The sequence below is a fragment of the Colossoma macropomum genome, unplaced genomic scaffold (assembly GCF_904425465.1).
Source record: "Colossoma macropomum unplaced genomic scaffold, Colossoma_macropomum, whole genome shotgun sequence".
Classification (NCBI taxonomy): Eukaryota; Metazoa; Chordata; class Actinopteri; order Characiformes; family Serrasalmidae; genus Colossoma; species Colossoma macropomum.
The window spans coordinates 5,084,186-5,098,681 of NW_023494797.1; the positions used below are offsets into that span (position 1 = coordinate 5,084,186).

Here is a 14,496-nt window from a genome sequence, read left to right on the forward strand (position 1 = left end):
CAGAAACTGACCATTGATGAAAGTCTAGAGGATGGCTAACACAAACTGTACATGAACAGATGAACTACAGTCTCTGTAACGTTACACCACTAAGGTGAAGCTACAAGGTAGAAGTAGGTTTCTAATTAAGGGGCATATATACACATTAATACATGCTGTACTACACCATTGTCTCTTATACAAAAATACAAACGTGTATTTTTAAAAAAGAGTTTGACTTTAATAAACTAAACCACATTATAATTTGCGGAGGGAAAAGCAACTTTCTCTTCCCATCTTTCTCCATCCCAACCTACCCCGGCTTCACACGCCAGAGTGATGTGCGGGGTGGTTTTTATGGATCTGGCTTTGCGACCGTCTTGTTTAAATGGGAATAACTTGTTGCGTTGTAAATTAACCACAATACAAACACTGTTTACACTAGTTGTAGGCCTGTATATCCGCACAACTGGCCCTGTGTTTAGATGGCAACTTTAGTTACCACCCGCTCACCCCCGCTGAGCTGAAATGGTCCACTCCGGGCAGACATGTCAGAGTAGCTCAGCGAGAGAGAGAGAGAGAGAGAAAGAGGGAGCAAAAGAGAGAGAGAGAGAGAGAGGCAGGAGGAGGAGTGAGTCCTAACCGGGGAACTACCGCCGTCTCTGGGACGTGAGAGCATTTTGCTCGCGCTTTCTGGAAAAAAGGAAGAAAAAACTCAGCAGCGAGAGTCTAAAGCCGGATGTTTCTGTCCGCTCTCTGACGGAGAGGCTCCGGAGAGACCACCAGCGTCCTGAAGTTCACACATGTGTCGAACAGCGCGAACCTAGAGGATGAACTTTGGACTTCACTCATTCACTTTCGCTGCCATGTCTTTGGGCGCTGTGAAAAAATAAAGTGCCGCGCAGAAGACTGAGGAGCTTTTTCGAGGCTTTGTTGTCAGTGATATTTCACTCCGGGAAACTCGCTGCGCTGGGGAAGAAGGGAGCAAAGGATCAAAATGTCGGCCAAAGCTGCTTCAAATAAGGTAGGTTAGGACTTTACAAGGTGTAACGTTAACTTAACGCTGAACACGGCTGCGTGTGTTGTTGCTCCCTCACGCCGCGAATGGGCGTAAACACTTTTAACAGCAGCTGTGTTGTTTTGGCCTCGGTGGTCTGTGGGATGGACGGACCGGGGTCATAAAGTTGGTACCAGTGAACATTAAAGCTGGTTGTTGTGATGCCAAAGTCACAGTTTAGCACAGAAAACTGTGAAAGTGGTTCAGCCGACTGGACTCCGAGGTAGCCTAGCTGGGTCTGAGGAAACTCGGCGTCACCTGTTGATGGACAGACACTGTGAGTGAAGCCGCTCTCTCTCCGTGATGGCCGGTCTGGTCTGGTCTGCCTTAAAGAGGAACTCCGCCGAGTTTTCCTGAGTGGTTTGATGTGAAATGTTCAGTTCTAGAGAAACTTATCGAGTCAGAACCGTTCACATTGGTTTTAGTAGGAACCAGACGTCTAACGAGTTTAATGCCTCTGAAAGCTTCCTCGCAGAAGGATATTACACGAAATGGTTATGAATACGCTGTCTGTGTCTGAGACATTGTATTGCGATAGTTCTGTGATAGTTCATGGTGGATGGGTAACGTTATATGCAGGACGTTGTAAGGCAGAATAGTCCCATACCTGTTTTACCATCATCAAACCTCAGAAGACATGTAGTTTCACTGGTAGTTTTAGATAGTAAATAAAATGGCTGTATACGTGTTGTAGACATGGCGACCCACCCCTGGTTCCCATCACCAAAACTGCAAAGAAATCAGAGTCATTAAGTTTCTCTACAATTAACCATTTCGCAACAACCACTCTGAATTACTCTGTGTACATCTCGAGCACTGACTTGTTCAGAAATTGTGAAAAACTGGTATGATTTCCCTTTAACTTCTGTGCCTCGAGGCTACGGGAAAACAGCAGGTCTCTGTGTGAATAATGATGCTGCAGACTTGTCGCCTGAGTAAGAATATAAATAAACTGCATATCCTGTCGTATTACATGTGAACATTCACGGCTTTGAAGTTTAAAGTGTTTTCGGTCATTCATACACAGCCTCAGCATTAACATTCCGCCCCGAACAAGATACGAATCGATTTCGACTGTGTAAACTTCATTTTTCAGTGTAGACTTCATTTAGCGTGCGTTTGAGAAGGCTTCTAAAGATGAGAAGTTCGATTCAGTTTTACCGAACCGATTCTTTCGAACTGTCCGCTTCTGTGACTCGAACTCCGGTTCAGCGATTCACTCAGTACTGTATTGGCAATACTGTATCTAAATATGGCCATGCCAGTAAAGCTTACTGAACTGAAAACTATCAAGTCAAGTCAATTTTTTCATCTGCTTCAGTTTGGTACTTTTGATGTACGGCGACATTCCTTTCAGCGAGCCTTCAATCACAAACTAAGCAGAGGCTTAATGTTAGCAAAATCAGAAAGGTTGTTCTTAAAGTGTTAGGATGGTGTTTTGTAATTTTATGAATTGAAATGGCAAACATTGCATTAGATACACAACCCGGAGACGTAAACATTGTGAAGATGCCGCAGCAGTGCACTCAGGTTCACTCAGACCGGCGACTCGTTTCGACAAGCTTATTGAAAAGAGCCGATTCGTTCGCCGTGCGCGTTCACAGGTCAGGTGACGAGAAGCGAAATGACCGCGGCGCGCGTGCACGTGTTGTTTTTGTTTAAGCTGATGATGAATGGATTTTTTTCCTCCTTCAGCGCTGAGAGGGCAGGAGTTGAGTTTGAAAAGCGCAGCAGGAGCTGTGAAGAATGTGTACAGTAGACTGAGTCATTCAGGTTTGGTCAGTTTGTCTTGTTGCGAGACGAAAACATTCGCCAGTGATGCAATTCTCCGGTTCATCCGTGACGCTCTGCTCATTCAGCTGCTTCTGAGCGGAACTCCGAGGAGGAGCATGAAAAAAAGTTTAAAAAGTGACTTTCACGTATTTAAGAGACAATAATTTGACTTACCAGTTTTACGTGCTCGGAACTGCAGCGTTCTCCCTCTTCCACAGTTTTCTCTGAAACTTTTTAATTTTAAATAGATATCTTGTGTTTAAAAAAAATATTATAAATAAATGCAATGATTTTATTTACTAAATCCAGTTATACAGGCCTAGTTATGCTCTGTTTGTAATGAAACATGCAGAGGGTCTGTGTTTCTTAAACGCTGACGATATTCACGATACGCTTAGAAATGCATATTGTGATGTAAATCATCACGATAATGATAAATATATTGTCATATTGCCTAGCCCTAATATCTGCACTGTCTTCTACAGTACTATCTTCCTGAAGGTATGGATGCACCGATGTGGAAATTGTGGCCTGGTGCTGTTATCTGATAATCTGATGTTCAACCATCTGGATTAACATTTTGGAGAAACAGCATTTTTTCTGTATTCTGTTAAATTCCATGAAATGAACAAAATGCAGATATTTTAGCACAGAAACCCAAACATTCTGCTCTCCCAGAGCAGAGACACATAGGGCTGGGCAGTATGGCAATGTTTATTGTTATCGTGATGAATTCCATCATAGTTTCTCAGAAAATCATATTGTAAATATTGTCAGTATTTAAAATGCACTTTTCATTGCATGTAGGATTAAATAGAGAGCGCAGTTAGTCCTGTTTGATTGCATTTAGTGTGGCAAAGTGTGGGAACTATTAAATACAAATAATTGGTTGTATAGTTTTGAAAGTATTTTTAAATGTTGCACTGTGTCTGTTCCAATTTAGCAGATGTAAAAAAAAAGGTATTGTGGCATATAATGTATTCTGAAAAGGTCTTGAAGTATCACAATATTATATTTTTATCACAACAGCCAGCTCTAACTCCACAGCATTCCGAATGGAGATTCTCCACTGCAAGAAAATTGTAGTCTAGGACTGAGCTTAATCCCTGTCTGGGAAACTGACATTGTAAGATTCATTTTTAAGCAGAGGGATGGCAAAGTGTCCTGTCTGTGAGAGAAGATTTGAGGAGCTGACCTTGTTTTTGTTTCGTGATGTTCTGGCATGTTTTGCTCCCCTGTGGATCCTTAGAGGAGCTGCCCTGAGTCTCCCTGCTGTTCTTTTGACCTCTGGGTACATCTGAAATTCAGCAGGTCCTGCATGGATGATTACATTTTCATTAGAACATGAAGAAGGGAGCAGAAAAGGGCTGTCCTCCGCATTGAGCTGGGCACTGTTAGTTATTCAAGGATCACTGGTCGATTACAGACAGGACTAGAGGCCACAATGTGTGACCCGCGCCCCCCTTGGCCTTAGTGCGGCTCTGAGAAACAAACGTCCTTTTCTAACGATGTGATGGGCTCTGGATCGTTCAGTTGAATAGAAGTCTCTATATGATTGAGCTGTTTTTGTTGGGTGAAAGTTACAGTACTGTACAGTTATTTTGGGAACAAACGTTGTTGTGCTTTATAATGCCGTGAGAGGAAGTGTTATCAGGTTCTTTCATTCTCACATACCACACTTGTCTCAACCAGAAACTGCACTTATCAAACTGGACGGTCACAAGCACACTCAATCTCTGCCTTATGGACCCCCAAAATAGGCAAAACAGAGTTCAAGAGCACTGACAGCTAAACTAAGGATACTGGAACTCTCAGTTCTGATAAAGTATAAAGCAATAAAGGCCTTGTTTTCTCTGCTTTGTTCTTGGGGTAAAGACAAAGGCAGTAGAATTTAAACAGGCCGTATGCGGTTCAGGGGAGAAAAAATCTTAAAATGTGTCCTCCTTTCCAAAGCTTCCTGTTTTCTGCTTTAAAGGAAGTTAGTATGTGTTTATCTAGGAAAAGGATAAATAGACTTTGTAGCAGAACAAATACACACACTACTGGTGTAGCAGAAAGCAGTAGAAGCCACATTTGTAAGCCCATGCTTTTATTTTAAAAAAAAAAAAGAAGAAAAAAACGAAAAAAAACAGTGCGACCTCATTAATCTAGAGCTGTAGCCTGCATAAAAATGAATCTGTTTAATATGGAACAGTGCATTCAATCCCATCCACCTCTCTTCCTCCCTTTGTATGGAGCACAAAAGCAAGCAAATGTGTGTATTAACACTATAAATAGGCCCCAAGCACTCATATTCATGAGCGTTGTGTGGATAAGGGTGAGAGGGAGATTTTGTGGTGTTTGGGCTTTTGTGCTGTAGAGGTTATGTTCATTACTGCTGAAACATGTATGAGGGACTGCCTGCAGAATTTCTCCATCACCTGAGCTTGTCAGCCATATTTCTCTCTAACCGATACACCAGTTAGCCAATAAAATCGCTATAAAGGCTAAATGGGTTTATTGGGCTGGACAAGTAAACACAGAACACCACCATGGAAAAAAATTTAAAACATGTAATGTACATTCGAAGCTAACCTTTAACATGAGGTTAAATGTTATAATGCAAAAATAACTTGATACAAACAGTTGAGAACAAACAGTCATATTTAACCAGTCACAGCTGACAACTGAATCATATTTAACTGATTAACTGGCATTATTGAGTCTGTTTCATTTTTTGATCATTTTTAAATTATATCGGCTGATATTATCAGTCATCAGAATTTTCACCTAATTAAATCACTATCAGTGACCCAATCAAATTAGGTTACTCCCTCCTGCTCAGCTATGTTTTGAGCTTCTATATTAGGCCTGTAAAAGGTTAAGGATGTAACAGTGCTGTGTGAAAGAGTGCAGGATGCAGCTCTAACACTTGAGCACCTGTGTGCCAAAGACACTTGAGTGGTTCCCATGGTGAGCAGCAGGCTTGGCCTGCTGGTGCAGCTCCACTGTGGGACTCTAAGTCTTGTGATGTAGCTCCGCACTGGGCTCTACACAGATTCAGATGCACTAGTGGTTTGCTGTTTCATGAGGTGGATTTGGGGGATAATCAGTACCTGAGTAAAGCCGAGATACGCAATTCAAATGCTAAGGCAGAGTTAGATTTCAAATATTTGCTACAACAGTTTGGCATAAGTATGGCTTGAATCTGCGCCTGGCTTACTTTTAGAGCAGCATGTGTTGAAGCCCTTATTTATACATCTGAAAAGAACTTTCAGCAGCAACAGCTTGTGCCATCTTTGTCATTTAGCACTTTTAACAAGCCATTGTCACAAAGCAGCTTTATACAGGCCTGACTCTTGAGTCAGCAAATAATTGGCATAAAGAAACTCATGATTAAAAATATTTTTAGGATTTCTGGTAGATTGACTGGCTAAGATGGTTATGTACTATTGCTGGGACCAGGCTTTGAATCCTGATAGTGTCACAGCAGTCCGTGACCTTTGAGTAGAATTGATTGGTTAGTTCCTCTCCCCTGTCCATCTATGGACAATTATGGGTATCTGCCAGCACGTGTACCAGGAACTGGGCAGGCAGTGCAGTCGGTAATCAAAGGACATTCAATTATCATATGATGTGAAAGTGGACAAAAGAGTAATATCACAATAGTTGTGACAAGTTGAGCCTCCACCTAGACCTCTTTTTGGCGATGGTGTTACTACTCTTTTGGGTCAGCATTGTGAAAATACAGATGACAAACACGGTATATTCAGACAAGCTTATTATATAATTTATTGTGATTAACAATATCATATATATCACAACACCCACCCCAACAACGAGGAGCCGCTCATGAAGACACTGTGGTGGCTGCAAATCTTGCAGGAGACGTGCTTGCCATCACACTCCGAGGTTGATTGGTGACATGTAATCATTGAGATTCACATGTGGATGTGCATTGGTGACTGACACCTGAGGAGGTAATTGGACAAAAAATTATCAGCAACTTAAGAAGCATGAGTTGTTTTACACTTATAGTGTAAGTACAAAAAACTATAATCAAAGGTTGCTATCACTTAGCTTTGTTTTAACTCCTCGATCATTTTAACTTTGACTCACTGCCATGAAAAATCACAGTTCAGATTTGGAATTTCACACTGACATCAGTCAGCTCTTCTGATTCAGTAGGACTACTGATTTAGTTGAGTGCAGGTGAGCTAAAAACAGAGTTCTCCTAAATCCACATAGAAATCCACAGTTTCAATCCTTTTGATTCCACAGCAAGGTCTAGTGGACAGAGAGAATGGGGGAGAGAGAGAGAGAGAGAGAGAAAGAAAGAAAGACAAAAGCTGGCTCTAATCTCTGACTCACATGCTCGGTGTTAGTGAGACCTCTTCTCTCACCCATAATAATGCTCAAACTGCCCAGACAGAATGAGGTGCTGAGCTACTGGCATGATGGGTTTAACCACACACATTTTCTGTCTGTCCTGTTTTTTTTATCTCTCGCTGGATGCAGTTTAAATATGGTTTAAGAAGTTTTTGTCTTACTTCGTCTTATCTTAGTGAGTAGAAGTTTGTTGAGTCATTTAGATTTAAGCTTTTTTTTTGGTTTGGTTGATGCTACAGTTGTTAAAGGTGATGATTTGGAAAATATCAGTTAATTGCAGGCTAGTGTTGGGGTAAATACAGGCCTGAGTTAAGCTGGGGGAGATTACAGACCCCACACAGACTATATTTAACCTAGACGCAAACAATCTGAGGTGACTCTTGTGTGTCTGATTACAGTATGTTTGTACTATTGTGTGTGTTCGCGTGTGTGTATGTTATGAATTTGATGTTTTAATGATGGTATATTTTGTGCGATAATGACTGTGATTATTGGCAGGGTGGTGTGAGTGTATTTGATGGTGTGTTATTACCGTATTGTGTCTGAGTTGGAAGTTGTAATAACGATGCAGGGTTTTGTGTGTGTGTGTGTGTGTGTGTGTGTGTGTGTGTGTGTGTGTGTATGTGAGGTATCTTGATACTGATCTTTCGCAATTATCTCTTGGCCCGTCAGTGGCTTCTGCTCAGTAGTGGAAGAAAATACACAAGAAGGCGTTACAGTATGTCACCCTTAAGACTGTTACACACCGAACATGATGCAAATTAACAATACAAAAATGCAAAATATTTCGGAATAGATGATGTCTCCACAAACACAAAAAACAGAATGTCTTCAAACACAAAAAGACGCCTTTTGCTTCTCTCAAAATGGGCAAGGGATGACATTAGTTATTTGTATATTTCTTCTTTTACTCCCTTTACATAGATCTGTAAGTAAAGGGTCAGTAAATTACTCAGATATCAACATCAGTTAATAGGGTCATTGCTTTGTCAATGTGTAGGAGATGGATGTTTATAACCATGAACATAAACTTCCATAAAACTAGCGATTCCCTCTTAATTTTAACCATTTATAAATTATTCATAAATGGTCACACCTTAGTAGGCAGTGAATATCTAGGTTTATTATCCCTTTCTGACACTTGACCTGCTGCTGATTTACGCTATATTCTGTTCTTGTAATGTATCTAGGCGCTCAGGCTACATCTTTACATTTTTAGGGAACAAGGGAATGTATTGGTTATTTTAAAATAAGACCTGAGCAGTTTTATTGTCATTATTGATTAGAGATATTTGGGTGTTTTGTAATCTCATTTTGTGAAGATTACATAGATTGTGTAAGTGTGATGCCTGTGATTACTTGTATTGTGCCGGAATTAGTATGTGGGGGTGCTGATGTTGAATTTGACACCAAAGCAGTACTTTTTTTTGCTACCTATGAACACGAGCTCCCTGAAATTTTATTACTCTAGTATAGAATATTTATCAGTGCCAACTACTCCCTGTTTAGCCTTTGAGTTCTTGAGGTGGACACCAAAAGATATTTAAGTTCTTCTGAATTTCAGAGACACTCCAAATGGTCATGCTATTCTTTACATTGAAGAAAATAATGTAGTACGGTCGTATTATAAATTCATAACTATTGTAAAGTTATAAAGCCCAGGAGTTTCTGCTTACAGAATTCTGCAGCTAAAAAAGCTAACAGCATTGAGAACAATGGCAATCTACTATCTAGGAGCAGTGCTGGTTGAAGTTTAACATCATGTGTTTGCCCAGTTTGCAGCAATAACTAGCCTCCTAGCCTATATTGTGTAGCCATAGGGCGTTTTAACTGAGATGAAGGTGAGAAGAGTGAAGTAATGTGCTTTCTTATGTAGTTCTGTAATTCTGCAGGTCTGTTGACTGTAATTAGGTCAGTGTGTCATCATACGTTAGATGGGGTTTGATATGTTTCCAGATTTGCTTGTTACAAGTTTAAGGCTTCTGACACTGTTGAAAAGTGCAGGCTTTGGGCCTTTTCAGCTGCTGTGTGCTCCAAGCAGGTAAAATAAAAAGATGTTTGTAGGAGTAAGCCACTAAGCTACCTGCTTTTCAGTAAATTATATAACAAAGAAGGCACAAATATTATTTAGGATTATTTTGGCATGTTTTGATGTGTAATAGTACCAATATGATTAAGCCAGACTTCAATACTCAGTGTTAACTGGACACACTGTTACTGTGCAGATTAGGCCTGTGTGGTATCTAAACATAATTATCACAATATTTTCTAGTTAAAATCATTATTATTGATTACGTTATTGATTATTGATTACACGACCCCCCTTGCCATGCCCTACAGCAACTTTGACCTACTTTCTATTCTATTAAATATCTAGACTATTTTACATGCTTTTTTAAATATTAACTGTTTTAATGAAAATCTTTAATAAAACTCATACATTAAATAATATGATAGTGAGTAGCCCAACATCTTTTGAGAACTACTTCACCTGATGTTATAATGAACTTTACTGCAAACGTGAATTCATAAGCTTCTTCTGCTGCAGGTTCATGGCGACTATGTAGTAATAATGCTCCCTGCTAGAAAACTTTAGACTGCAAGTAGTTGCCAAAGCCATGCTCATGTGCTTTCCGCACTAAAAACAAGCCATTTTCTGTCATTATAGGTCATAATTCAGCTAAACACTTAGACAATTAATCTGTACAGGAAGTACTGCACAGTTAACTCAGTAAATGACATGCAGCACACAGTTGGAGGTTTACTCTAGTAACAGTAAAAGTGAATAAAACATTATGTGTACATTTTATTTAATATTATTAACTACCTTTTTCTGAGAATATTGGCCATAGATGAGTATCAGTTTTTTCTCCAGATTAGCGCTAACTTAGCCACTCTACGCTAACATCCTGTCATTTTATCTCGTTTTTACTGCAGCGAGTCACTTTGAGGAGAGCTGAAGTTCCAAAGCACATCAGCGTTCATTTTCAATGCCATTCACATGAAGTAAATTAAGGGGATTCTGTGTGGTAAAGCTAGCATTAACATAGGCAGTTTCTTAAGGACCGCCCCGCCCCCAGAAACTGACTCTGTATTTTAGGCTGTTTTAATGCTAAATTAGTCTTCTCTAATTCTCTCTGAGTTCTTTACCAAAACGGCGATTATCACCTTTTACACATCACCATCGGGTCACCAATGATATCCGATTACATTGCTGTATCGCCCAGGCGTAGTGCAGATATGCCCTGCTTTAGAAGGATGTGGTTCTGAGTGTGCTGTCAGTGCCTTGCTAAAGCTGTGCTGCTGCGTGGCATCTCTCTGCCCAAACCGCAACCAGTCAGCCAAAAAGTTTTTATTTTTAGATACCATTTACCAAGGACATAACTTTGCCTAACATGAAACTGCTTATATCCATGTTTTCTTGTTGCTCTCTCCACCCTTCCTTGTTGCTTTTGGTCTGTTTTGTCTTACCCAGAAAACAGGAAAAACTTCCCATTACCGCAGTGCCAGTGCAGCAGAGAAAACCTGGGAAAGCTCTGCCCCTTAACTTCAAACAAGTTTCAAACAAACTTTCATGGCATTGCAGTAATGTTTTTATGTCAAAACACTGTATCTTAGTTATCCCTACCTTTGTTCAGACTGAACTCATTACCCTGTGTAATAGTTCCCTTTGTCCTCTAAAGTATTAAGTAAAACAAATGTTCAGTTGTATTTTAAATACTGCATGTAAATGGCAAAGTATATTTTTGACCATCACATAACATAATTATGCATATTTTACTAATCAGTGTAACATGGAAGCTGCTTAAATTGTCTCTGGATGGTAATTAGATGGCGTACTGGCGCTGGGAATTATGCTGCCTATAGTAATGCCTCATTAATTCTGTGGCTGCCTCTGCTGGTCCATTGTGAGTATTGGTGCTGTGTGAAAGCTCGGGAATTCCTTTCAGTGTCCCTAGCCTGGTGTACTAGAGAGCCATTTGACTGTTCTCTAGGACAGGGTTTCTCAGCCCCAGTCCTGCGGCCCTGACACCATGCATATTGTTGTATTTTCCTTGTCGTAGTACTAGGAATGCGATTCAAATATCTGCACTGATGAATAGTATTGGAATATCCCAACTATAAAATATTATACATTGTTATGAATCAAAAGGAACCATAAAAGGTTTAACACTTGCATACATAAACTTTATCAAAATGGGGAAATAGAGACTGGATCCACCAAGATTCGGGTTGCAGTGAAACATCTTCTGCTTATTTGTAGAAGGTTACAAATGCAGTAAGATTAATAAAAAGCACTGCTTAGATATGGCAGTTTCGCTTGATGTGAAATGCAACATTCAGATAATAACAGTGCCCACCCGTACTGGTTTACCTGATTTAACTCTGGAAGGGCTGCTGATTAGCAGATGAGTTTAATCAGAATTGTTAGGGGAGGCGGAAGTTTGAGTCAGGATGGTGAGCCCCTGTGAGAATTTAGAAATCCTGGGGTAGCAGCATAGGAGCATGCTCTTTCTCACTCTCACTCTCACATACTCTCACACACTCACACCCCCCCTTCCCACACTAGCAGTCAGTAGGACCCCCTGCTGAATGCAGTCATTGTTGTACAGTAAACATCATTGTGTGTGTGTGTGTGTGTGTGTGTGTGTGGTGCTGAGGAATTCTGACGTGGGAATGCTGTCAGAGTCTTGTTTTGGTCTGCAGCTGAAGGGCTTGCTGTGAGAGGGGTGTGCTGTAATGCTGCCTCATCAGCCTAATGAGCAAAGACCCTGTTCTGTGCAGTGTGTGCTCTAGGGATGTGCATTCCGACCAAGTTTGATATATTATATAGTATCTGCAAGATTTCCTGAATGGATATGTGGTTAACCTCAGATAAGAAATAAAAAAAAATCCAGACTGACCAAAAATAATGTAGGGCTGTAGGCTTACTGTTTTAGATGACAGCACTGGTGCTGCACAAAAATATAGCAGCATGTAGAGAACATGTTTTATTATTCAAATACAGCTGAGGGACATTGATAGGTTTCATGGTAGATGAGTAACAGAGGCTGCCTCTTGAGATAAGCTAATTAGATAACAGAGATAAGCAGTGTGAAATTGGATGATGGTGAGGACTTGATCTTCTCTACCCGACTCCTCAGTGGATGATCTACCAACATAGTAATTGTCAGAGAACTATATTTTCATTGTCTCTGACCCAAGCTTACATCAGCTAACGTCGTTAGCCTAGTTAGCCTGACCCTTCCTTCTCACTCATATCCTTGATGGCGCATCTTTGGCAACACACTTATGTTCAGCCACTCTTGTTTTAAAGTAGAAAAGTACCTGTACTCACCAACAGATCACGTTGGATTGTTGGCTTACATTTTTCTTTCTGTCTTCATATCATGATATGTACCCGATACCTGAAAAGTAATTTCGGTGTTTGAATACTGCCAGCAAACTTGTGCTAAATACTACTTATTAACTGACTTGTTTTTAAAAACACAATTCCCCAAATATGGAAACTTTACCATGTAAATATTAACACACTTACGCATGGCACATTTTGGAGCACTCTTCATTGTTGCTGTATTGAATAATGTATTGAATTGAATTAAAATAGAAAAAGGCATTTTAGCTGTAATGGCATGAAGTCACAATAATTTCGTACATCAATAATAAATACAATGGGGCTAATTGTTTATTTAAGAGCACATTGTTAAGACAGCCACAATAACGATGTAAGAGCATGTCCCATTTTCCGGAAGGTTCTCAGTGTAGGAGTGCTGATCTAGGGTCTGTTCCTGTTGATAAGAGAGGGATCTGATCATAGATTGGCGCTCCTACTCTGAGAAGCTTCATAAGTGCAGGGCCCTAACAACTTTCTAATGTAAAAATCTCAACTGGCCCTTCTAAGATTTCGCAGTAGGTGAGAGATGGTAGACTCTTCCATACATGTAATATTTCAGAGGTTCCTTTTAAAGTGTTTTCTTCATGTTTGAAAGTTTCGGGTAGGGGTAATACAATCTCAAAAGACAAATTGGATGAATTGAACAAATGCCTAAAGAATGTCTTTAATTTCTAGTTTCTTGTTTTTTTCCAGAACTGAGATTTGATTCTTATGCTCTGAATTAATCGGGCCCGTCTTCTGCCCTTTGGGTTTCATTTGACGTCAACTGCATCGTAAATAATTTGTATGCTCTGCTAGCTGCACCCTTACTTAGGGTTTAAGCACTATTTGGGGGAAAAAATGAACTCTCACTTTTATGTGATTCCTCTCACTTTGGTGAGAACATTCCTGGAAAGGAATTATTATACTGTGTTTCATCTCTATCCAAGCTCTAGCCTAGAATCTTTTGAGATCTCTGCAGCTCACATCAGAACAGAATGCTCTCAAAATAGACATAAAATAAAAGAAGTGGGCCGGTCAGTGTAGTCTGCTGCATTGGTCAGTGGCAAAGCTGTTTCCAGTGTTATCAGAAAGAGAAAGAGTGCAGGGCCTTGGCTGCTTATCAGCACATTCCTGCCCTGTGGAATTGTGTGTGTGTTTGAGAGAGAGTTTGTTTTTAGTGTGTAAGTGTGTGTGTCGGTACAGGAGCAGCAGGCTAGATAAGTCTTTGAGTGCTCATTGGGTCAGTGCAGCGCTGATTTGAGCACTCCTGTGGCAAGGCCAGAATCTCAGGGCCTGGTTTTCGTCCCTGACCTGCCAGCACCCTGCCACTGCAGACTCCAAGTAAAATGATGTGTACGTGAAAATGTGTGTGAGAGGTGGTATTTTTTTACTAAGGCCTAAGCACTAATGGAATACACACTGATACAAAGTACTTAGCTTGCGTACCAGTATTGTGCTGTTTTATAGTGGTGTGGGAATCTGTAGGCACCTCACAGTTCAATTCCATTTCAGTTCATCTTGATGCATCTCTGTTTTTGATTTGAAGCCTACAATATGATTGTTTTTCCTGTATTTGTCAATAGCAAGTAGTGTTGGGGCCAGTATTCTTCATGTACAAATCTGCTGATGCTGATACTTAAACATTAATAAAATAGAGAAGAAGGGACAAATCTACCTTAATTAGCATTGCGAAGCATTTTTACATGGGGTTATAAATGCAGTAAAATGGGTAAAATGCAGATATTTTCAAGCAGTAGTGGAGCATGCCTGCTCTTTTTGTGTGCTATAAATACATTGCCCAATTTTTGTTTGAAATATCTGTCAAATCTAACCGTCTGCCAGATGGCAATCATTTTTCTTCGTGATTTTCACATTATCTGCCGATACAAGTGTGACTGTAATATTGTTGTGCCTCCCTAGTTAGCATAGTTGAATTTGAATG

At 40.2% G+C, this 14,496-nt stretch overlaps 1 protein-coding gene across 1 annotated transcript in view; it reads left to right on the top strand.

Moving 5' to 3' along the window:
- Positions 1-528: 528 nt before the first annotated feature.
- The window catches only part of tjp1a (tight junction protein 1a), a 69,398-nt gene continuing 55,430 nt past the window's right edge, over positions 529-14,496 (top strand). The window contains exon 1 of the mRNA XM_036584105.1: positions 529-1,003. Within this exon, the coding sequence (XP_036439998.1) occupies positions 977-1,003 (27 nt within the window). The 5' untranslated portion in view covers positions 529-976. The remainder of the gene's footprint in view (positions 1,004-14,496) is intronic.